The sequence below is a fragment of the Camelus dromedarius genome, chromosome 25 (genome assembly GCF_036321535.1).
Source record: "Camelus dromedarius isolate mCamDro1 chromosome 25, mCamDro1.pat, whole genome shotgun sequence".
Lineage (NCBI taxonomy): Eukaryota > Metazoa > Chordata > Mammalia > Artiodactyla > Camelidae > Camelus > Camelus dromedarius.
Window position 1 is genome coordinate 2290341 of NC_087460.1, and position 25208 is coordinate 2315548.

The 25208-nt window shown below is 50.6% G+C and overlaps 1 protein-coding gene across 9 annotated transcripts in view; it reads right to left on the reverse strand.

Moving 5' to 3' along the window:
- The window catches only part of LOC105102943 (maestro heat-like repeat-containing protein family member 1), a 63776-nt gene that overhangs the window by 23441 nt on the left and 15127 nt on the right, over positions 1-25208 (reverse strand). For 5 of the 9 annotated variants that reach the window (XM_031444325.2, XM_031444328.2, XM_031444334.2 and 2 more), the window contains 21 exons: positions 20758-20870; positions 20307-20429; positions 19219-19381; positions 17907-17999; positions 17363-17517; positions 16809-16949; positions 10471-10569; positions 9924-10002; positions 9290-9400; positions 8287-8360; positions 7242-7358; positions 7031-7075; positions 6229-6373; positions 5573-5616; positions 4550-4709; positions 3976-4028; positions 3747-3854; positions 2638-2754; positions 1444-1566; positions 950-1102; positions 99-221 (listed from right to left, as the gene is read on the reverse strand). In XM_031444325.2, coding sequence (XP_031300185.2) covers positions 99-221; positions 950-1102; positions 1444-1566; positions 2638-2754; positions 3747-3854; positions 3976-4028; positions 4550-4709; positions 5573-5616; positions 6229-6373; positions 7031-7075; positions 7242-7358; positions 8287-8360; positions 9290-9400; positions 9924-10002; positions 10471-10569; positions 16809-16949; positions 17363-17517; positions 17907-17999; positions 19219-19381; positions 20307-20429; positions 20758-20868 — 2337 coding nt within the window. In that variant the 5' untranslated portion in view covers positions 20869-20870. Of the gene's footprint in view, positions 1-98; positions 222-949; positions 1103-1443; positions 1567-2637; positions 2755-3746; positions 3855-3975; positions 4029-4549; positions 4710-5572; positions 5617-6228; positions 6374-7030; positions 7076-7241; positions 7359-8286; positions 8361-9289; positions 9401-9923; positions 10003-10470; positions 10570-16808; positions 16950-17362; positions 17518-17906; positions 18000-19218; positions 19382-20306; positions 20430-20757; positions 20871-25208 lie in introns of those variants that run through there. The other 4 variants (XM_031444336.2, XM_031444339.2, XM_031444340.2 and 1 more) reach the window with 4 other exon arrangements.

A 25208-nucleotide genomic window follows, 5' to 3' on the forward strand; every position in this document is an offset into this window, starting at 1 on the left:
ACGGGGAATCGGACTTCTCCCCTCCGGGCCCAGCCTGGGAGCACTGCCAGCGGTGTCTGGGGGGACCCGGCTGCCCTCCCCACGGCAGGGGCACTAACCACCATGAAGGCCACCATCTCCAGTTTGTGGGGGAACTCCAAGCGGAAGGCCGCGGGCTGGCTGCCCAGGACCCCGGTCAGCTTGGTCAGAGCGTCCAGGTAGTCCAGCTTCAGGTTCTTGTCCTGAACGAAGCGTTGTGCTCAGGCCCAGGTGGGGATGCTCTGGGGCGGGGCACCACTCACACGGGCTCTGGTCATGAGGAGCAAGGCCCTCCGTGGCCTTCCCCAGGCCGAGGCCCCGCAGCTCCCCGCCAAGGGCAGCTTGGAAAAGGGAAGCCTGTGGCGTCCACGCGGAGGAGAGGCCGCATCTCACCCCGGTGGCACTCTTAAATTAGGGTAAGTCTAGCTGCCTTGTCTCTCTCAAGGTACTGTCTTTCCACTGAAGAAGTTCTACCGAAGGATGTCCAGGTGGATGGTAGTGGGGCCGGGAGTGGGGAGGACTTCCTCCCCTACCCTGGGGACACATGCTCTGGACAAAGAGCGGAAGCAGGAAAATTAATTGGGGCTCCCTCTAATGCCCCCGAATGCATCTTCCAACAACTGTGTTAGGGAACTTAGGTTTTCCTCATTCCTTCGTCAGAGAGGGCAGCAAAGAGCCCAAAGGCAGACTGCGCAGCAGGCCAGCAGGGAAGGAAACACTTTCAACAGACCTCACACCCCTGCGGTCTCCTCCCCCGGCCAGTTAGCGTTTCAGAGCAGCAGGATTAAGGAGAAGGACTGAAATGTGGAAGAGGCAGTCACTGTCCCATCCCCACCACGGGGTCCCGTTCAGGGCCAGGCATCTCTTCCTTGCAGGGGAAGAGGGAGAAGGCAGGGATGGGCGCTGGAGACACCGAGCAAACAGGAGGTACCTTCTCCACGATGCAGTGGCGGTAGTGCTGCAGGACCAGGGCCAGGATGGCGTCCAAGTGCTCGACAGCGGCCGCCTTGCTCTCTGAGACAATCTTGCTGTAGCACAAGTAGATGGTGTGACAGACCATCCCCCACTCCCTGGGCTGATGCTCCTGTAGGGGAGGGGGAAACTCACCTTCCCATCCGTGCGTCACCCTGTCCTCCTTGCCTGATGGGGACGTGGTGGTTCAGAGAGAGGGCAAGGTTGGGTCCAAGGGCTCAGAAGGCCAGATGGGGCCGTGGAGTGGTGAACAGCTCGGGGGCTGCAGCTGGTGACACCCAGGCCTGAAGCATGGCCGTGAGGGAGGGGAGGCGGGTGGGTGGAACCTCCCCACAGTTGGTCAGAGGGAAACAAGAATTTACGGGGGAGTCACAGACATGGCGGGGCTGAGGCGGTGGGATGCCTTGGAAGGCTTTGAGGGGAGGCCAGCAGAGCCCCCAGGGGCATCATCACCTTCATCAGTCTGAGTATGAAGGATGAGGCCTTGTCGGTGAGGACAGCACCGTACGCCTGCAGGTGGTCCAGGGCTGTCTTCAGATGCTTCGTGGACACAATGCTGAGCACCACGGCGATGCCCTGGAATGGGGAGAGCCTCAGCACCACGCCACGGCTCAGGGTGAGCCCGGCCAAATGTGCCCCCACGGAACCAGGGAGCCAGAGAGAGGAGGGAGACGAAAGGGAAAGAGAAGAAATGAAGGGAAGGGTGGTTCCTGCACCTGAACTGTTTAAAATCCAGATGGAGAACCAAACATCCCTGCAAGAAGTAATTTAAGCAGTCAATTATCCCAGATTATGAAAAATTAGAGTATAGCTCTGTGGCAGAGCATACGCTTAGCATGCACGAGGTCCTGGGTTCAATCCCCAGTGCCTCTAATAAATAGATAAATTAAAAAATAAAATTTTAAAAAGAAAAATTAGAGTCACAGATCTGTAACATTCGGGGATTATCAAATTCGACGCTGAAAAATAGAGAATACTTCTGTGCGCTAGGAATTCAGAGAAGGGTTCTTCTGAGGAGGGAGTGGACGGGAGGAACAAATCAAGGCACGTTATGGACAAAGTTGGACGCTAACCAGAGAGAATCTGGTGGAGAAGGACGACTTACAGACACTGCTAGTGTTTCCAGTCCAGGAGAACAGGAAACAGTGGAAACTCTGACCAAAATGGGCAGGTGGAAAGGGGGGGGCGTCTACAGCTGGGGAGAGAGGGAGGAGTGAGTCCCTGGAAGTGCTGTGTAGGACGCAGTGGCTGGGCAGCTAAGTGGAAGTGTTGACTGTGGCCGGTGGGTCTAAAAGTTGGGCTGCCAGCTGTTTGCCAGCCATGCCATTTGTGCCGAAGGGGCTGCCGCTAAGACTTTGCAGAATGGAAGGGACCTGGGGACAGTGACAGGTGCTCCAGGACACAGATCTTCAGGATGGGGTGAAGTATCAGTGGGACCTGTTCTGGCCTCCAAGGAGGTGAAGGGGAAACTCTGCCTAGTTAGGAAGCAGGGATTCAGGGGCATCCAAAGGGGGTCCTTCTCTGTCCCTCTTCTCATGCCCTCCCTTAGCCCCTAGTGGGTGGTCTGGCTTGCGAGGTTTGAGCTTCCAGCCACCCTGCCGTCCTGCCTCTTAAACTGTGTCCCCCTTTGCCAGTGACCCCACTCACCTCCCTCTCCTGCAGTTCCTCGTGGGCAGTCTGCAGGATGGAGGAAAGCATGCTCTTCAACAGTTCCGTGTTCCGTGCGGTCCGTAGGCAGAAGCCGAATAACTTATACAGGAAAGCCTGCGGAGAGGGGAGGAAGGCAGGGTCGGGCACCGCTTGGACCCAGGTGAGGGCAGCCTGGGAACAGCAGCTTCCATGAGCCTTGTAAGTGTCAGCCCTGCTCTGGCCGCCAGCACTGGTCTCTGGGGGCGTCTGGAGGAGGCGGCGACCCCGCAGAGCAAGGGCTCAAGCTCGCTGGAAGAACAGCCTGCATTTCTCATTCCTCAGCCTCTTAGGGGAGGGACCATCTTTCAGAAACTATCCTTGATCCACAGACTTCTCACTTCCAGCTAGGAAATAAAAACAGTTCCTTACATTTGTATAATTTTAAATTAAAGTTGTGGAACTGTGTGTCACCTCTCTCTCTGCCTCCTCTGAACGGCAGTGGCCTCTGCACTCACTCACCACGCGCTGCCAGTCTGCCCTGTAACCCCCACTCCCGCCTCAGGCTCTGCGTTTCCTACCTTCTCTGTCAATCTAACTTTTGCCACTTTCTAAGTGAGGCAACTGAAACTGGAGGCTGAGACCCTTGGCCCAGATTACAGTGGGCACAGAAAGGCCAGGGCGGGCAGCCAGGCCTTTATCACCACCGACCTTGAGCTCCAGAGTAAGGAACCCTGCTCCCAGCATCAGGCCTGGTCTCTAACCAGCCACACCCTCCAAGGTTACTTGAATTAATCTTGCACTGCACCCAAGGGCCAGCTCCACCAGGTTACAGAGCACCGGCGGGTGCAGTTAAGACAACAGATGGCGGTTCTTGATAAAGCCTAAAACGCTAAGCAGAGGTAAGCTATTTGGACGTTTTTGCTCCTGGGTGACCACTACTAGTTCCTTGTCTGACCATCCCTCGACTCCTTGGGACCCAGGAACAACGTTCGCCCTCGTCCCCAAGGCCCTCGCCCCAAGGCCGGTGCTTCGTGCCCAGCCTGCAGCCCTACCCCACCAGGCTGCTCCAGCCCATTCCCCCAACAACGTCCCCACCGGCAACTGCCACCCCAGCCACAAAGACACACCTTCTCCTCGTCTTCGTCGCTGAAATAATTTATCCTCTCCAAGATGACTCTGAGGAGCTGTTCCAGCCAGTTGTCATCACTGATGGCCAATAAAGACTGACTTGAAAACTGAGAAAGAGGAAGGGGAGGAGGACCACAGAGGAGAGTGGGGTCAGAAGGAAGCAAGAGATGGCATGTCTGGGGTCTGAAGAGGGCAGGTGTGGTGGGTGGGGGTTCTCAGGGAGCTCACCTGGAGCAGCCTGTCCTGCCACTCCTTCTGACTCAGGGTCTTCTCGGTGTGATCTAGGAGAGGAGGGAACTTGGGACCCCTCCGGCCAGAAGGCCTGGGCAAGGCAAAAGGCCCCGCACTTGCACACTGTGCCAGGGCCAGAAACCCACCATCTCACTTAATTCACATCACGTCCTATATAAGACAGCTGCTCTCCCACTGTACAGAGGCTCCCGGAAATGAAGGACTTTCTAAAGGTCAAACACACATGCCAGTCAGTAGCAGAGTGAGGATACAAATCTGGGTCTGCCTGGTTCCAAAGCCCAACACTCTCCCGTGAGCCGCCACTCACAAGAAGTGTCAGGAGTCACTCTGGGAACACTGGAGCCACAGAACCCTGGACTGTGTGTCTGCTCAGCTCAGAACATGGCCCCAAGCAGCAAACCCATCCGGACAGCATCTCATAGGCACAGAGAGGCTGCTCCCAGTCCTCGTCACCCCCAGGAAAGCCCACCGTGTGCTTGGGGCTCCGTCTCTTCTGGATTCTGCCTCTTGTCCCAGCTTCATTCCACCCCCCCCCCCACCAACTCCTCACCATCCAGGATCTGCAGCATCTTGGGGATCTCCTTTGCCCACAGCCAGCCCACATCCAGGTTGATAATGGGGTGCAGCGAGGTGATAGGATGCAAGGCATTCAGTAGCCTTAGCGAGCTTACACCAAATTCCTTTTCTCTATAGGGTTTCAGGGAAAACATCTGAGAAACGAGAGAAGCAAGAAGGAGGCAGAGAAAGGATTTAAGGGAAGAGAAGAAAGAAAACTAGAATAAGCCATAGACAGGCAGAGCAGGAGCAAAGTCCTCCCCCATTCCATCCCCCCTGCTGAACTCCTACATGTGCTCCAAGATGCTCTTGAAACGTCACCTCCTCCTGATGCCTTCCCTGAAGACCAAGTCAGCCCACTGCTCTTCTAGGATCCCAATGCACCCTGTGTATCCCTCTATTAGTACATGTATCACACGGCATTGTGGGTGGTTATTCCCAGGCTTGCCTTCCCTGCTGAGACTGTGCACACCTCAGGGGCAGGTCTCTATCCTGTTTCTCCAAGTGTTCAGAATGCCTAGCGCACAATGTCTGGGCAAATAGAGAAACTCAAAACATACGTGCCGAGAAAATGAGATCCAGAAAGGCATGCAGACTTGTCCAACGTCAGCAAAAGAGAAACTTAACAACCATGTAGGAAACAAGCCAGGCCTTCCCATTCCCCACTTCTTCCTCAACTCTGGGCCCAGTGCTAAGCCCCGAGTTCCCTCCTCCAAGCTCTTCGACCTGGACCACCTCTCCCCAGAGCTCCAGTGATCCTTGGCTCTACCACCTTATTCCATGTCCAGCATAATACCTGGAAGAGAGTAGCACTCAACTATTTGTGGAATGACTGGAATGATGGACGGATGGATGGATGGGTGAATGGATGGATGGATAGATGGATGGGTGGATGGGTAGATGGGTGGGTGGGTGGGTGGATGGATGGATGGATGAGTGGATGGATGGATAGGTGGATGGGTGGATGGATGGGTGGGTAGATGGATGGAGATATAGTACTCATCCTAAAATGACTTACCACAAGGTGGACCAGGAGTTTCTGTGGGGAGATGAACTGGGTGGCTAAGTTAAAGAGAGGATAAAAGAAGAGGACAGAGTCAGTGCCAGCCCCAGGGTGTCCCGACGGGCAGCCCACCATCAGGACTTCAGAGGAGGAGAAAGCAAAGTGGAGAGGGGGCATCGGGCCGGTGCCACTGGGGCCTGTGACATTTTCACTCAGTCTAAAGAACAAACCATGACATGTTCAGCTGAAAAAAGGGGGGAAAAAGAAAAACACATCAAGGGATGCGCTGAACAGATGTTCTCACCCAGTCCCGCCGCCCCTGGGACTAGAGGTCAAGGGGTGAGGTCAGCACAGAGCGAGGAGCAGAGTCGGGGCAAAGGGAACTGAGCGCCAGGAGTGTCCGTGCGCACGTGACACTGAACTAACAAGGTGCTGCTGCCTCTCGACTCCAGCGTTCTAACATGAGGGATAGAGGCAGGAGGCAAGCGCGCCTGGGCCCCTCTTCCAGAGGGGGCCCCTTTCACCCTCAAGGCCCCAGGGGCCCCTTTGCCTCACTGGCCCCCCAGGCCAGCCCAGGCTCCCGGGCACCGCTCCCACCCCACACACTCCAGGCCCCCGGGGGCCTGCCTCTGGCGGCTGGCACGTCCCCATGGCTGCCCCCGGGTACTCACGCTGGAGGTGGAAGCCGCTGAGGTAGGGGACCTGGCCCAGGGTCCGGGCCCTCAGGGCCATCTCCGTGGCCGTCTTACTCAGCGGCACGAAGGCCAGGCTGTTGCTGGGCTGACACAGCAAGGTGATCAGCTTAGGCAAGGGCACCTGGCGGGGGTGTGGGAGGACTTCAGGGCCAAGCCCCGGGTCGGCCCAGGCACGAGCGCTCGCCCTCCCTTCGTGCACGTGCAGCCCCTCACCCCACCCACATTCTCGCCCCTCCCCACTGCACGTGGTAAAACACAGCCAGGTCCTGATGACAATGACGGCAGAGAGGGCCTGGTGAGGGAGAAGGAACCGTGTAACCTCACGGGGGAACACTCCGGAGAAGACAGACTCAACAAACGTCAGGGGACAGAGCTTGCTGGGAGGGAGAGTGACTCCGGGGAGGAGGGAAGTGATGCTGGCCTCCCCCCCACTCCTCCCCAGCCCTTCACCCAGCGCTGACCCACACGACCTTCAGCTCGCTGGAAACTCCAAGGACCCTGAGAGGCCGCGGAGCAGGCAGGGCGTGTGATCACCCCCTTTTCACAGGAGGAGAAACTGCAGCCCGGAGAGCAGTTTTCTCAAGACTCTATAGCCAGCAACAGGCCTAGCAGGACCCAGATTCACCAATCATGACCTTCCTCTGCTCCACGGAGCCACTTCTCAGAGGCCCTAGAGGCCAAGGGAGGTGGGGAGTACAGACACAGGACAGGGGCTCGAGGGGGGTGCAGTCTGGGGGTCAGGGCAGGGATCTGGGAGCCTGACCCTGGAGGTTTGTACCATCTGTAGGATTTTGGAACACTTTAGTTGGATGTCCTCTTCATTCTGCAATAAAGAAAGGAAAGAGTTAAATCTGAACCCAAAGCCAGCTGGGCCTCCTGGCTCACTGCTCAGGGTTTGAGACACCTCCGAAGCCCCTCCCCCTTCCCCTCTGCTCACCCTCCCTGTGCCCCTCGCCCCTCCCTCTGCCCGCCCCCTTGGCCCCACTCACTGAGCGGTCAGACTGGCAGAGCTGGATGGCATAGTCGATGACGACGTCTCCCTGGGACAGGGTCAGGTAGCCGAGCCGGCCCAGCATCTCAAGGAAGCTCAGAAGGGTCTTCCGCACCTGGGGGTCGCAGGCCATCACGGCACAAGACAGGCCGACGTGTCAGGGACCACCCGTCTGATCCTGCACGTCCCGGTGAGGGCTCAGGCAGGCAGAGCAGGTGCGGGCGCCTTCAGTGAGGGGCCTCCTCTCTCCTGACTCCAAGCCCAGGGTGACGCCTTGGTGGGCTACCGGCGATGACAGGTCACCAGTCTCCAAACCCGACCACTCCGTGCTCCACCCTGGAGTTCCAGCCCACTTCCGTTCCCCTCACCCTCCTGGAGGACCCCAGGTACTTAGCTTGCCCACGCCCTGCTCCCCAGAGACATGAACATGGGTGGGGGTGGGGGTAGAACCTGCGTTCAGGTAAGGTCCCACATCCTGGCCTCCACAGGGAAGGTCAGGAACAAATCCCACACGTCACAAGGCCCAGCCCTCAAGCTGCCAGCTCCCCAGGACCCTTCTGAGGATTTAGGACTTTGTTTTCAGGGATGATGCCACTGCCGTCCATCCGACACCATGAACCACTGCTCCCCCGCTCCCCTGTCCTGCACAACTCAGAGCTGGCTCCAGTCTGCTGCCTCAAAACCTGGCTGCACAGCTTGTTAAAAACAAGGCTTCTCAGACCCCATGCCAGGCATAACGTTTGGGGTCCTCTCTCCCTGAGCAAACTGCATTCTCTGAGGGCAGAGTTGGTATCTTTCAGAGCTTCACGTCTCCACTGGGCACCCCAGTGTCACCCGCAGAAAAGGCTCAGAACATAGGTAGGAGCCACCTGTCTGCTCTGCAAACCCTACTTGGGCTTTGAAGACCCCAGATGTAACTGGTGGGCGCCGGTCTGAGGCCGGAACCAGCTTGGTAAGGGCGCCTCACCTTTCCTGCTCCCCAGCCACCTCCCCTCTGCGTTCTGTGTGGCCCACCGGCCCCAACACTCAGCCTTTGTGCTCACTGGTTTGAGATCTTCCTGAATCAGCACAACGATGGAGTGCATCACCTCACGCTTGAGCGTCTCTGTCTGGGGCACTGAAGAAAAGACAGACGTGCAGCTGGCCACCAGCTGCCTCCCGCCTCCTCTGCAGCTTTGGGAGCCATAGAAGATGGGCAGGAGGGGTCCTGGGCACAGCCCTGGTCCTCAACGGCCAGGGGGACTCCCTGGGGTTCCGCCACCGTCCCTCCACTCCGAACGAGGCTGAAGAGTGACCTACATGGTCTCTCCCTCAAGCTGCCATTTTAGTCCTGGCCCCTGGGGGCCCCACGATGCCCGCAGACTGACCTCTCCAGCCGTGCTGTCCCCTCCCTCTGTACATCTCGGCCTTTGCAGCTGCGAACACGCTCTTCTACCTCGCTGTCACCGTCTCCTTCCCTGCTCTCGGGACACCTGCCCAGTGCCCACCCACCTCCCCGATCCAGCCCTGTCTGCACCCCTGCTGCACACGGGTAAGCACCTGTTGCGGTTTGTGCTGCCTCGTCCCGCTGTGTGAACACCCTCGTCTCCCCAACTCGGCAGCCAGCTCCTTAAGAGCAGGACTGCGTCTCACTCACGTAAGGATCTCCAGTGCCTCCCACCGTACCAGGCACACGGCCAAGGTTCAACAGACATGGAACTGGAGCTGAAGCTCCCGGCTGACAATCATGGACGAAACCACCATAACTTGACTGTACTGTGGGCTCCGGTCTAAGCACCTCACCTATGTTTTCCCATCAAATCCTCACCAAAAACACTGAAGGTAAGTGTTCATGTTACCTCCCTGTTTCCAGTGAGGAAACAGAGGCACAGACTGAAAGTGATCTGCCCCAGTTTGCAACAGCTCATCAGAGGCAAAGCCAAGATTTTGAACCCACTGAGTTTGAGTTTAAAACTGTGCTTTTAGCTGCTATCCAGGGCTGTTTCCCAGAGAAAGGAGGTCTCATGAGAAAGAAGATGCCCCGGCCCAGGCCCCGTTCCCACTCACCTTCCTGAAATATTTCCATGAACACTTGAAGGGCTGGCACTATCTTGGCCGGATCCTTGGATTCCAGGGTCTTTCGTATTAACAGTACCACCTGGTCATTGTGTAACTTCGCTGTCGGAAGGGTGCGGATACAAGAGAAGCAGGGCGGTGTTTAAGTGGCGGGTGGCGAGTGGGAGTCAACCATGCTCACAGCAAATCACTGTTGCTGTGGGCTGGGTAAGTGAGAGGCCCCCAGGCTGGAGAGGGAGACGGAAGCCAGGGCGCCAGCGTGGGCCAGCGTCACCATGTGCCGAACGTGCGGCCAGACGCTCTTCCTGAACCTGGCCAGGTCCCTCCCCACCCTACCACGTGCTGCCCCGAGGTCAGCACACCCCCCGTGACCATCAATGCTGGACTCACACGATCACCTCTCTGAGCAGGGGCCCAAAGGAGGAAGGGAAGCCAAACCCAGGCGGAGGGAGTGGGAGCGAGCAATGTCTACGCCCCTCGGTGTTCAGTGACTTCAGGCCAAGCTCACACAGATTACTTGGCCTCTCATCTAGAAGGATGGGAGCCCCTCATGGGAACCTCAGCCCCTGCTCCAATCCAGGGAGAGACAAAAGTGGTCCTGCAGCTCGGGGAACATGGGACTTACTCAGGATGAAGAAAGCCCTCATGGCGAGGCCGTGGCTCTGGATGGAGTAGGGATCTGACGTGTTGACTTTTTCGTGCAGCTGTGGGGAAACCAAGGTCCGCAGCCATGAGAAGTGTGGCCATAAGAATAGCAGGAAAACAGAACCCAGGCACCCACGTTCCCAGCCCCAAACGAAGACAACGGCCAATAAATTACACACACGGAAGGGAACACCTTTTTGCGAAGTGTTCAATTGCCCTCTTCCTACTTAGGCTGCAACACAGAACATCGGACAGTTTCCACAAGTGTGATGGGGTGGTGTGAACCTTCTCCCAGAGATTAGGGGGAGCAACAGAGGCCTGTCACCCCTGAGAAGCATACAGAGTGTGTCCAGTGGAGACATCACACTCTGCCCAGAATCCAGGCGTCTGCCTGTCCCAGGGAAGCCTGAGGTGTGTGGAAAGACACCTTAACGGGGTGGAGGCGGTGACCTGGGCCGGGGGCGCCGGCACCTCCGAAGAAGAGAGGACAAGCCAGCGCAGGCTGCCGCCAGCCCCGCCGCACTCACCTGCGTGAACAGCATGGGCACGACGTTCTCCAGCTGGGACTCCAAGTTCACGCCCCCGCGGCCGCTGACAGCCAGAGCGTCCACAAGCTGGCAGATACACTGTGTGCGTGGGGACAGAGTCGGCAGCGGTCAGCCCGCCCGTACCACCACCAAGGGAAATCCTGGCACCTTCTACCTGAGGGTGGCCGGGCCATCACGGTTTCACACGGCCCTCCTGGACCGTTTCAAGCCAGGCTCAGGGTGTAGTTCTTCCATAGCCAAATAAAGCCATGACCTGCCCTTCCGCCTCACCCAGGAAGCTACACTTATTTTCTGTCTTTTTTTTTTTATTTAGTATAGTCAGTTTACAATGTTGTGCTAATTTCTGGTATAGAGCATAGTGCTTCAGGGTGGTATCAACTTACTGACAAAACAGAAACAGACACACAGACACAGAAAACAAACTTGTGATAACCGCTAGGGAAAGGGGGTGGGGACGGATAAACTGGGATTGGGGACTTGCAGATATAAACTACTATATGTAAAGTAGACCAACAATAAGGTCCTCCTGTGGAGCAGAGGGAACTACATTCAATACCTTGTAACAGCCTATAATGAAAAAAAGAATATGAAAAGAAATACATACACTTATTTTCAAATAGTCTCATCATTCCACAGAAACTTTTAGGGCAATTCAACCTTGCAAGTGTTGGCTAACTTCAGAGCAGGATAAATTAATCATGGCCAAAGTAAGAACTGGTTCTACTGTTCTCTGACTTTCAAATTCCTGAAAACCAAGTCTAAAAGCCTAAATATCTACTCTCTACCTAGTGGGCTCTACTGTGTATGGGTTGTTCTCATCACTGGCATAAAAGAACTGCCAATAGCCTGAGTTTCTACACGTGTGAGCATTCCACTCAATTTTTAAAAAACAGCTTTATTAATAAAAGTAAAAATAAACAAATGAAACCTAATTAAACTTAAAGGCTTTTGCACAGCAAAGGAAACCATAAACAAAATGAAAAGACAGCCTACAGAAGGGGAGAAAATATTTGCAAATGCAAGACCAACAAGGGACTAAGTTCCAAGATACACAAACAGCTCTTAACGTCAGAAAACAACCAACCAAATCAAAAAATGGGCAGAAGACCTAAATAGACATTTCCCCAAAGAAGACATCCAGATGGCCAACGGGCACATGAAAAGGTACTCAACATCACTAATTACTAGAGAAATGCAAATCAAGACTACAATGAGGTATCGCCTCACGCCAACCAGAATGGCCATCTCTGGTTCTCTTCATTTCTTAAAAATACAAATCTGTATTTCCACCTGGTATCATTTTTCTTCTGCCTGAAGGACTTCCTCTAATATTTCTTATAGTGTGGGTCTACTGGTGATGAATTCTTTCAGTTTCTGTGTATGTGAAAACAGTTCTGTTTTCAGTTCATTTTTGAAAGATATTCCCACCGGGAAGTATGACTCTAGGAGACACCGTTTGTCGCTCAGTTTGAAGGAGTCACTCCGCCGTCTCATCACCTGCACGGGTTCTGATGAGAAACGTGCTAGTGATTATCTTTATTTTTATTCCTCTGCATGAAGCGTTTTTGCTGTTGTTTGGCTTGGGTTTTGCTTTGGCTTGCTGTATTTAATGTTTTCTCTTTCTCACTGGTTTTGAGAAATTTGATTACGGTATGCCTTGGTATAGTTCTTCTTCTGGTTTTTTGTTTTTGTTTTTTTCTAGCTTATCTATAAAGGGAGTGAATTTGTCACTAAACATATGAGAAACATCCTTGGGGACTCAGAAGTGCTTTTTAGAAATGCTGGGGCAGTCTTCCTGAAGCTACGGGTTCTGACCTCACAGGTGGGGCAATGAGTCATTAAGAGTCACGTAGTTAAGATACTGCGACCTCATTTGTATTTGTGGGCTGTTGCAGGGGAAAATGGCTTAATGTTTTAGGCACACGTCTGACTAGTTGATCTGACAGAAGGATGAGTGAGAAGCTGAAGTCAGGAGAACAGTAGTTCAAAGCAGAAGGTAAGGAAGGCCCGAAGTGGTGCGTATCAGCGTGGGTAGAGAAAGGAGTGGACTAGAGACGTCGCGGAGGACGGGGTAGCGAATCAGATACTGAAGTGACGGAGCGTGAAAGCTTTTAAAATCACTCCTACACGGCTGGCGGGAATGTAGTTTGGGGCAGCCGTTACGGAAAACAGGACGGAGATTCCTCAAAAAACTAAAAATAGAGCTACCTTATGATGCAGCCATCCCCCTCCTGGGAATATGTTCAGAGGGAACTCTAATTCCAAAAGAAACATGCACCCCAAGTTCACAGCAGCACTAAGGTAGGGACGATGACAGCACCTGCACTCTGTACGGTCACTCTGTGGACAGATACGATTTAACACCAAAAAGCACTTAGAACAGTGCCTTCTACTCAGGTGTGTTTGCTATGACCGTTCCGTCCCAGGGTAGCTATATGAACAGTGATAAATTCCATGAGACGAGAAAACAGAAGGCTTGGAAAACTCAGAAGACAGAGGAAATGGTGAGTCCACTTTTGGACACACTCAGTCAGGAGCTTCTGACCCACCATAGTGACACTGTAAGTGCCTGCTGAATAATAAGGCAAACGACCAGGGTTTTCTTTTTTAAAGCACTTTGGTCATGTGTCAGGCACTGCCAAAAACTTTTTTTTAATTATTTCTATTTTATTTACTTATTTTTAATTTTTCCTTCCTGTTTCATTGAGATATGATTGACATGCAGCCCTGTGTAGGTTTGAGATGCATCACATAATGATTTACCTTACATACCGCGTGAAACAACGACCACGGGAGTAAGTTTAGAGGCCCTCCCTCATCTCGCGCAGATACAGAATTAAAGGGACAGAAAAAATCTTTTTTTCTTGTGATGAGAACTCTTAGGATGTAATCCCTTAACAACGTTCATATACAGCATACAGTGGCGTTAATTATATTCATCATGTGCCCATCACATCTCTAGCACTTATCTTATGACTGGAAGTTTATACCTTTTGACTGCCTTCAACCAATTCCCCCTCCCTCTGGTAGCCACAGTTCTGGTCTCTTTTTTCTGAGTTTTTCTGTTCACTTTTGAAGTATAATTGACCTACAACTCTGTTACCTTCTGTTGAATGACACCGCCACTCAGTATTTCTGTACATTTTCAAAATAATCACCACAAAAAATCTAGTTACGATCTGTCATCATGAAAAGATATCACATGATTATTGATTATATTCCCCACACTGCACACTTCATACCTGTGACACATTTTTTTTTTTTTGCAGCTGTAAGTATGTGCCTATCAATGTGCCTCAACCTTCTTCTCTCCTCGTCAAATACGTTGTGTCCTTCTCATTTTGGGGGGACTCCAATCGCACATAAATTAGGCTGCTTGAAGCTGCCCCATGCCTCAGTGATCCTTTCTCCTTCAACTCCTCCTTCCCTTCCTCCTCCTTTCCCCTCTTCTTCTTGTCTTTTTATTTTTCTTCCTCAGTTTGTTTTATTTTGAAGAGTTTCTATTGCTCTGTCTTCAAGTTAACCAGTCCTTTCTTTTGCAATGTCTAATCTGCCATGAATTCCATCCAGTGTTTGGTTTTTTTAAATCACAGATATTCTAGCTTTTAGCCCCAGGAACTCAATTTGGGCCTTTTTTTAAAAAAAAAAATTTATCTTTCTTGTTTCTACTCAACGTAATCCTTCCTTTAGCTTTTAAATCTGTAATACAGTCATAATATTTGTCCTAGTGTCCTTGTCTGCTATTCTAACATCTGTGTGAGCTCCGGGTCAGCTGTGGTTGATTTTTCTCCTTGTATTTATATTTTCATGCTTCTTTGCATGCCTGGTGATTTTTTTAACTTAATGCCCCTCATTGCGAATTTACTTCATTGGGTGCTGGATATTTTTCTATTCCTAAAAATATTCTTGAGTTTTTTCTGGTACACAGTGAAGCTACCTGGAAATAGTTTGATCTTTTGGGGTCTTGCTTTCGAGCTCTGTTAGACAGCGTTGTTAGAGTAGCATTCAGCGTACTGCTAATTCTGTACACCCGTCTCAGGACTCTGCCTGGGACCCTGGGAACTGTGTCGTTTTCAGGCTGAGTGAGGAGAACAGGCACCTGCCTGATCCTGGGCGAGTTCTGGCTACTGTTGTCTTCAGTCCTGGGTCCTGTCCTCAGGCGAGTGCACTGTTCCGTGTCCTGCCCTGAACATTCGAGCTGCCTTGGTCTCCCTGGACTCTCATCACCATCTTCTCACCTCAGGAAGCTCAGCAGAGTCTTCCTGGGTTTTCTCTCCCTCTGCCACTGCCTGGAGACTCTCTTTAAGAAGAAAGCTGGGGCAACTATAGGGCTCACCTCCTTTCTTTCCTGCCTCTCAGGAATCACTATTCTTTGTCACCTGGTGCCCAATGTCTTCAGAACCTATTTTCTTATATTTTGCCCAGTTTTCAACTTGTTTCAGGCAAGAGGCAAAGCCTGGCTCCAGTTAGTCCATCTTTACCAGAAGCAGAAATATCTCCACTGGATTTTGAATATTTGATGAAATGTCAAATATTCCCTTTGGTCTACCTGATGGACCCCCAAATTTGGCCCTAAGTTGAGTTGGTTAGTGCTCGTTGATGTCCAAACAAAATTATGGTATGGACTGATTAATTTCCTGATTCTTAATCACTATCCCCTGGAGGGAGAGAGAGAAGGAGGGAGGAGAAAAGGGCTACCCAAAACATCCTGACTGCCAGCCAAGACCCGGGGTAGCCCCTCCAGCTGACCCATCTGCAGACTAGCAGTTGGGATACAGATTTCAGCCTCCAGCTGGCTGACTGGCTCTGTCCCAGAGTCACAGCCCTTACCCTCAGGCAACACGCAGACACGTGCCAGGAGGGAGGGTATTTAAGAGACTGTGGCTGGTCCACTTGTGGGGAAGCTCAGAGTATATGGTGAGAAAGGAAAGTGCACTGGTACGTGGTGGTAATGCAACAACAGACCACAAACTGGTCCCAGGATGCGAATGGGTCCCGCACTTACAAAAGTTTAAAAGTCACAAATGCACACTGGCACGTTTAACAACCATGGAAAATGTGCCTCTCTGATGCCTACTCTGAGGGGCATTATTGACCAACATCTCCAGCTGCCGTGCTCTGAAATCCATCACTGTGTTAAAACAGACTCCAGATTCCCACAGGTTTCTCCCCGCCAGTGAGAGAGGCAGGTCCACTAAGTCAGGCCAGTTCCTGCAAGATGGGACCTCTCTGATGGGTGAGTCTGGCTCCGTGACTCCCTGTTGGCATTGTTGAAACTTTCATAGAACTACACCGGAATCCAAGACCTTCCTCCCTTCTTGCGGGGAGGGTATAGCTTAGTGGTAGAGTGCACTGTTTAGCATGCATGAGGTCCTGGGATCAATCCCCAGTCCCTCCATTAAAAATAAATAGATAAATAAATAACCCTAATTACCTCTCCCCTAAAAAAATAAATAAATAGAAGACTTTAAAAAGAACTTCAAGAATTTCCTCCCTTCCTGCCTCCTTCCCTTCCTTCCTCTTCTCCTTATCGAGGGTCAGACCTACACCTCAGTCTCCTCCAGCTCCTTCCCCGTTTTCCCGCACAGGTGTTCCTCTAATCAGCCTCCTGCCCTCTAATCCCACGCTGGTATCTGCTTCTTGGAGAACCAGACTAATCCATACCTTGACTGCTCTGAGAGGTCCTACAGTTAAGAAATTTGTTTAATTATAACCCAGTGTTTCCCACACATTTTACTAAATAACACACCTTCCTTTTTTATGAAACACTCATTAAAAGTCTGGGAAACATTGTTTGAGAAATGCCATCAAAATGGACGGAGAACCGAAACAACAATCAGAAAAGGTTGGATTCTGACTCTGGGTCCTCTGCTCAGAAAAACACCTAACACTGGTATAATATTGCAATGGTAGGCAGAATTCTGAGCTGGCCCCCAAATTTCCAGGCCCCTGGGGTGCACACACCACCTCCCAGTTATTCAGTCAAGCACTCAGCCAGGTGTTGATGCAATGTAATTAGGGCCCCACAGTATCTGACCTTAAAGTGGGAAGGTTATCCAGACGGGCTTGATCAAATCTGATGAGCCCTTTAAATCTGAGTCTAGAGGTCAGAGACAGGAGAGTCAGAGTGGTTCAAAGCTTGAGATGGATTCAACGAATGGGCATGGCTGAGTTCCACTAAAACCTTCTTTACCAAAGCAAGTCTTCAGGCTGGATTTGGCATGCGGCCCATAATTTGCCAACTCCAGCACTGACTGCTCAATAAACATGGAAAGCGTGAACTAGTTAAACTTCCTTCTCGCTCCTACCCCAATCACCTGGGAAATGTAGAAAGGCGTCACTCCTGTACTTATCAAAGTCATTAACCACTGGATCAACTGGTTCACTTGGTTCTTGAGTTTGGACGGTGGCATGAGGAAGAAGAGGTGGCCAGCTATCACCAGGACTTGCTCAGTCACCTGCGCCCAAGGAGACACCACAAACTTGCCTCAGCTCATGGGTGAAGGTAGGACAAGCACTCAAGGACTTAGCCTCACCCATCTCTGCATCCCAGAGCCTAGCAACATGCCTGCCAGTGTGGGTCATCTGTAAACGTAAACTGCAATTGCATTCTTAGCAGCAAGTGACTGGACAGTGGAGTGTTTTCTCACTGCACCCTTTTCTGGAGAGTGGGAAAAGGAACCTGAGGAGAGGCCCCCTGATCTCCTAGAAGAGCCCGGGGTCAGCCTACCACGAGCGAGTGGACGGTGCTGATCCTCACTCTGTCTCCAGAGTCGGGGCAACCTAGAGCCAGGTACCCTGCCAGGCCTGCCTTTGACTCAAGCCTCACTCCTTTAGCGCATCCACCCAGCCCCTGCTACTCCCACCCCACCTTGTTCTTGTTCTTCAGAGACCAATGGTTGAAGAGAATGCGGAGGGTGTGGTAGGCCTTGATGGACACTGCCTCTGGGGTGATGTCCATCACTTCATCATCTTTAGAGCCCAGATCCAGATGCTTCCGGGTACTGATGACCAAGCCACTGAGAGCTGTGAGGGAGCAGGACCCACAAAGGGAAACATACGCGCATGTGGGCCCAGCCCTTCCATCACCGCCCTCAGAGGGCCTGGAGTCCTGCGCTGGGAAAGACCAACCCGCTCACCACCTCCCTAACTTGTCTGTCCTTAATGACCACACCCAGTCCAGCCAGCAAGGGCAGGGAAAGCGGTCCAGGCTGTCAACACCCACAGCATCTCTATCAAGCTTGGTCCAAACGAGGCCAAGTCAGATGGAAAAGAGCATGTGCTCACACCTGGCCTGCTCCTGGCCACCTCCTGCCCCTTCCCAGCCCTCTGGGGTCCACGTGCAGAGGGGCCCAGGCTCGTCCTGCCCTTCTTCCCCACTCCCCACTTCTAAGAGAGACCCTCCCCACCCTCACCTTGACATATCGCCAACATGTCATCCTCCTCTTGGGCCATCCTCAGAAGGCACAGGATGTGCTCCCACGTGGCACCAAGGTAGGGGGCCACCCCTGGGAGGGGAAGGACAAGAATGACTTCCCTAGCCACAGGAGGGGCCCCTCCAAGCCTTGTGGAGGAGGAAACCTTATTGGTTAGGAGCCAGGAGGCCTGGGTTCTGATCCTCGCTCTGCCTTCAGAGCATCTGGGCAACCTGGAGCGACTTAATTTATCTGAGTTACAGCTTCCTTGGCTGTTACACCGGACGGCACTCCCTGATGTGGCTTCCTCACCAGGCTGCTGGGAAGAGGAAGCTCGAAACCGGACGTCAGCACAGCACACAGGTGTGGGGTGTCGCCACAGCCGGCATACGCACACACCATGCACACGCACACACGTACACACACACACTATACACACACCACACACACCCTACATACATACACATACACCACACACATACACTATACATACACACCACACACACTATACACACACCACACACTATACACACACCGCACACTATACACACACCAGACACACACACACATGCACCACACACACATACACATACACTATACGCACACACCACAAACATGCACACACACATACATTCACACACATACACACACATACACCACACACACTATACACACACCACACACACACACACACACTCTTCCAGCTGTGTTGTCAGAGGTCACATGAGACTATTAGGAGACACTTCCAGTATCTGTCACCATGTCCTCCGAACCTTCTGTGTGGCCCAAATACACACTTTGTCACTTTGAACCTGACGCCCAGAAGGCCAGCTGCCTGCCCCCTGGCCTTTCTGTGGCCCCAGCTCCGAGTGGTAAAGAGAAGGCAGGTGCTGTCATCTTCCTGGTGATACGATTTTTTTTCACACTTTGTGGCTGAAGGAGGGGAGTGGAATGGGTAACGGGGCCACTTCACTGCTGTCACCAGTAGCCACCAGGATGGAGATTATATGGTGATTCTCTGCCTCACCCTGCTACATGGTTACCTTCCAACCACGAATCAAATCCAAAGCTGCAGGTTCCCCTGAGCACAGGACTCCTTGCTTCCCCCTCAGCCCTCCCCTCCGCTGCCGAATGGGGGCTTTCCATGCTGCCTTCTCTCCCCAGCTTGGCCCCTACGTCTTCCTTGCTGCCCCCACAGTCTCCCAGCCCTAACACGCCCTCCTGTGCCGCTCCTGGTCTGAGTTCCCACCAGCCCACAGGGTCCTGGGTTGCACCCTCTAATCCCCCAACTCCCCCCACCCGGGATTCGCACCCTGGCCAAGGCTCAGCTTCCCCACTGTGACCAGGAGGCTCCTCGGGGGTAGGTCGTGCAGATGCAGTCTGTCCCACAGTTTGACGATGACCATTTCTGGAGACTGGGACCCCAGGGCCATTAATACTGAAACACACATCTCCTCCAGTTCTCCTTCTGGTTTCTGGAAAAAGAAACACTAACTGTTCCAAGCCGGATCGTCAAGGGGAGTCCCCCGGCTTCCCTCCAGGAGTGGTTCTCTTCCATCTCGTGGGCAGGAACTCCCCTCCATCATCCTACCACACATCCAACACACACCTGCCCAGCAGTGGTGGGCAAGAGCTTCCCAGAGCGTGCAAGAGGACAGGACGACACGGCGTCTGTGAGGTCATCGGATTGAGTGTTGCTGTGGGGGTGGCAATAGGGTTCCCAGAGCACAGGGCTTCCCCTGCAGCAGTCAGTGAACCACCAGGAAAGTGGGTAATTGTAGAAGCAACTTTGGAAAGTCTCAGGTAGACAGGGGTCTTGATCAGGAGACAGGTGTGCCAGGACAGCAAGGAAACTGGGAGGAAGACACCTCATAGGTAGGTAGTTAACCAGGAAAGCAAGACACCAGATTAGCCCAGTGTCAGAAGGGTGAGTGCAAAAGCATGCGGATAGACAGACAGGTAGGTGTCATGAATGGTCAGTCTAAAGGTGGACTAGCAGACAGGTGGGTGGACAAGAAATGATTAGCAAGTAGATTGAGATGATTAGTTGAGTTGCAGTAACAAAGGTGAATGCCTAAAACACTCCAGGGTGAGGGTCTGGACAGTCTGAGGACCAGGGAGACTTCCAGGCCAATGGCCCCAATCCTTCCCTACTCTCCATCTCACTTTTCCCAACTTCACTCCATCCCTGAATCTACCATTCTGTCTACAGTTCTTGAGACATGCTCAGGGTATAAGATATGGGCTCCAGCGAACTATTTAGACACTTGAGGTCCTCATATCCCAGGCAGGTCCCATTTAGTTTCTAAATATCATCACCCACCAGAGAGGAACTCCAGGGTGCAGACCTGGGATCCATTCCTTCCCCACCGCCCCCAGCCAGAGGCACAAGCTCCTCACCACTGCCCGCAGGTAGTCCACAAGGGTGTCCGTCACCTTCTGGCGTGATGAAGTTGTCATCCTGTTATTCAGGACTTTGACTTCCAGCAACTTGAGGGTTTGTAAGATATTATCTGCTGACAGCTACAAGAGAGAGGGGGCTCAAAAAGAAAGGAAGGCTGAAGAGGAGGTAATAAGGAGAAAATGGTCCCTGGCAGAGAAAGGAAGAGGAGTCGTCAACCTGGGGCGAGGATTAAAGCTGGACCGGGGGTAGGGGTGGGTGGAGAAGGTATGGGTCAGACCAGGCACGTGGGAACCAGACCCGGAGCTGTGCGTGGACTGGACCAAGGAGTGCTCTGCGGACTGGAAACTTCCTGCTCTCCTAGCACCCTGCGTGTGCGCCCAACCAGCTACCTGATGGAGGTGGTCCTACGCTGGCTGGCAGCCAGGAGGATGTCTGAGGTTTCCTCACCTGCCCAGCAGCTTGGAGTGCCTCCATGAAGTTCCTGATGGTCTCTCCTGAGACGTCACATTCCAGGTCCCGTTCCCTGGTCTCCGAGGAAGCCGCCATAACTACAAACATCTCTGCAAGGAACAGAGAGAGAGATGTGTGGGGGCTGTCTCTCCCGCTGGAGGAGGGTATTCCCTCAGAGGGCATCTCGGTACCATGGAAACATGCAAAGAGCAACTAAGAATCCAAGACACCAGCACGGCTCCTGACTCCACCCCTCACTAACACCTTATCCCCAGGCAACTCTTCCCTGCTGGGGATTCTGTTTCTTCATGTGTAAACTAAGCATAATTCAAATTAACATGAGAATCAAAAGAGATAAGATACACCCTACTAGGAACCAACTTTCAGGACCTCATCCTGCCCTTTAGATCACATCTTTTCCCTGGAGATCGTAAAGTGTCTTCTCTGGGTGAGAGCTGGACAGAGTTGGGAGGGGTGGGGGCAGTGCTTATCCACAACATTACAAAAAATTGATTGCTATAAACTATAACTTACATTCCAGGCACATATACCCATAGTCTTGGTTAATAGTGACAGAAAAAAACCAACAAAACTGATTTAGTCTGGGCTCAGCTCATCTCCTAACAGCAAGGATAGCTTATTTATTTATTTAAATATTCTGATTCACCCTAAAGACATCATCCAACAGGCCTCGTTTTACTCATTTGCAAACGGTGACCACTGCGCGAGCAGCAGCAGCAAGGGCAGGAGTAACGGCCGTAGCAGAGCCGTCAGGGGAGGCGTGTGACATCCCAGAGGCAGGACATGCCTGGCACAGAGCAAGAACTTGGTACGTTTGGATGACGATGACGATGACGACGACGACGATTTTCAGTTAGAAACTGCGGACACTCCACCTGGACCCACAGCATCCCAGCATCCCCCTGTCTCTAGAGGAGAGGACCCCTACATGGCCATTTTAAGATCAGGCTCTGGACACTGGGTCAGGGGTCGGGGTACAGGTGAGGTAACAACAACAACAAAAAAACAGCCAGAAAAGAAGTGTATCCGAGGGGGAGTGAGGGGGGAGGGGGGAGGGAAGCAGAGAGATGCCACTTAAAATGAACAAACCCAAATTCCCAAAGACATGGAGAAACCTAAATGCTATGAAAGACAGCCAACAAAATCGACAACTGGAACATGAAATTACTCCAAAGGAGACTAATTTTATAAGATAGTCTCTCAAAGACTTTAATAAAATAACGATGATAATCATTGTCACCATCATTGTCCTCCTCATCAAATAAATATGCTTAGGATGCTTAAAAAAAAAACTTTCCATTTTTAAAAAACCAAGATATTATAAAATAAAAGCAGACAGAATGAAACAAGAATTTATAGATATGAAAAAGAACCAGTTAGAATATATGAAAATTAAAAATACAGGCATTAAAAATTTAAATACTAACAGAATATAATCAAGACTGAACAAACACGATAGAAAGCCCAGAAACAAACCCATGCACTTAGGGTCGATTAGTCTATAACAAAGGAGGTAAGAATACACAAAGGAGAAAAGACAGTCTCTTCAATAAGTGAAGCTGGGAAAACTGGACAGCTACCTGTAAAAGAATGATATTTGAACATTGCCTAATACCATATACAAAAATAAACTCAATGAATAAAAGACCTAAATGTAAGAGCAGATACTCTAAACTCCTAGAGGAAAACATAGGCAGAACACCCTTTGACATTGATCACAGCAGTATTTTTTTGGATCTGTCCTCTGGAGTAATGGAAATAAAAGCAAAAATAAACAAATGGGACCTAATTAAACTTACAAGCTTTTGCACAGCAAAGGAAACCATAAGCAAAATGAAAAGACAACCTACAGAAGGGGAGAAAATATTTGCAAATGATGAGACCAACAAGAGACTAATTTCCAAGATACACAAACAGCTCATACAGCTTAATAAAAAAATTAAAAAACAACCCAGTTTAAAAAATGGGCAGAAGACCTAAACAGACATTCTCTAAAGAATAAATACAGATGGCTAATAGGTACACGAAAAGATGCTTGCAACATCACTAATTATTAGAAAAATGCAAATCAAAACTACAATGAAAGATCATCTCACACCAGTCAGAATGGCCATCATTAAAAAGTCTACAAATAGTAAGTGCTGGAGAGGGTGTGGAGAAAAGGGAACCCTCCTACACTGCTAGTGGAATGTAAATTGGTGCAGCCACTATAGAGGACAGTATGGAGTTTCCTTAAAACACTAAACATAGACTTACTATACAATCTGGCAATCCCACTCCTGGAAATGTATCCAGAGAAATCTCTAATTCAAAAAGATACATGCACCCCAATGTTCACAGCAGCATTGTTTACAATAGGCAAGACGTGGAAGCAACCTAAATGTCCATTGACAGATGACTCAGTAGAGATGTGGTCTATTTATACAATGGAACACTACTCAGTCATAGAAAAAAATGAAATAATGCCATTTGCACCAACACGGATGGATCTAGAGATGATCATATTAACTGAAGTAAGTCAGACAATGACAAATATCATATGATATAACTTCTATGTGGAGTCTAAAAAAATTATACAAATAAACTTATTTACAAAAAGGAAATAGACTCACAGACGTAGAAAATAAACTTATGGTTACCAAAGGGAAAAGGGAGGGGAGGGATAAATTAGGAGTTTGGGATTAACAGATACACACTACTATACATAAAATAGATAAACAATAAGGACCTAATGTATAGCACACGGAACTATATTCAATATCTTGTAATAAACTATATAAGAATCTGAAAAAAAGATAATATATATATATGTCTGACTCACTTTGCTATATTCCTGAACCTAACACATTGTAAATAAACTATGCTTCAATATCGCTTCTCAGCCTTTTGGCTAAAATCAGGTGCAACCATACTTCAATAAAAATTAAATAAATAAATATCAAGACTGAACACAAAGAGAATTAGTAACTCGGAAAATAGTTATGAGGAATTCACCCAGTATGCAATGCAGAAATTTTTAGAAAATAATTTTTTAACAAAAGAAACTAACATACAGAGGACAGACAGAGGGGTTCCAGAAGAACTCCAGAAACTGACACGTTGTAACTGACGATACTTCTGTTAAAACACACACACACACACAAAACTTCCACTAAGCTTTTTTTTCATTTTTAATGGAGGTACTAGGCTAGAACCCAGCACCTCCAGCACACTAAGCACGTGCTCTGCCACTGAGCTATACCCGCCGCCGCTGAACATTTAAAGAAAACATAACGCCAGTTATACACAAACTCGTCCATTAAATAAAAAAAGAAGGAGCATTCCTCAACCCGTTTTATGAGCTGAGCATAATCTTGATATGGAAACTTAAAAAAGATTGTGCGGGAAAGGAAAATAAAGGCCAATCTTTCTCACGACTATAGATGTGAACATCTTTTTGAAAAATAGAAAACTAAATCCAGCAAGAATCTATTTAAAAGATGATGACGTATCCAAGGTCTAAGTGAAAAACGGAAAACAACTGAAACCACACCAAGATTCCATTTCTTCCCTTATTGGATTGGCAGAATTGTTTTTCAATTGAAATAGAGTCAGTTTAAAATGTGTCAATTTCTGGTGTCCAGCATAATGTTTCAGTCATACATACACATACCTATATTCCTTTTCATGTTCTTTTTCATTAGAGCTTACTACAAGATATTGAATATAGTTGCCTCAGCTTGCCAGAACTTTTAAAGCATACTTCGTCAGCAAGGCTGGAGAAAGCTGCCACGCCTCACAGTAGCGGTGCAGAGGGACACACGCCCAGGAGTGATGGATTGAAGCATTTAACAAAATCACATATGCAGGAACTCTTTCCTCCTCAAATCTGAAGTCACAAAAAGGCTTCCCTGGTACTAAGACAGCTTACAGAGTTTACTGTGATGGATTAACTAGTTTTCTTGGAGTTCTTTCTAACTGACTGACCTGTGTTTCCCCTTGCTACTGCTATTGTTGAACTTGCTTGAATGATTATGTGCTTAGCAACCCCAACCCCATGTTTACACCCTACCCTAAATAACTTGTACCTAAACCCAGCAGCTATTTTCCAGAAAGAAGGTCACAGAAGGATAACCCTGAAGGAATGGCCAGATCCTCCAGCGCCTCCGTCACCCTGGAGGGATCAGACCAGGTAACGCCAAAGCCATGGCAGCAACCTACTTGACAGACCACCAGAAGTCCCCGGGACACAAGATAAACTTTTGTAAAAGACTGTTGTTCATCATCACTGATGTGCATCGTCCCGCCTGCCTGTACAACCACCAAGCCCCAACCCCAGGATGGATTCACGGTCTCTCAGACGTTAGCCCACGGTGACTCCTCTTTGCCGGGCAAAGCAATAAAGCTGCTCTTTTCTTTGCTCTCAAAATTCTGCCTCTGAGTCTGAA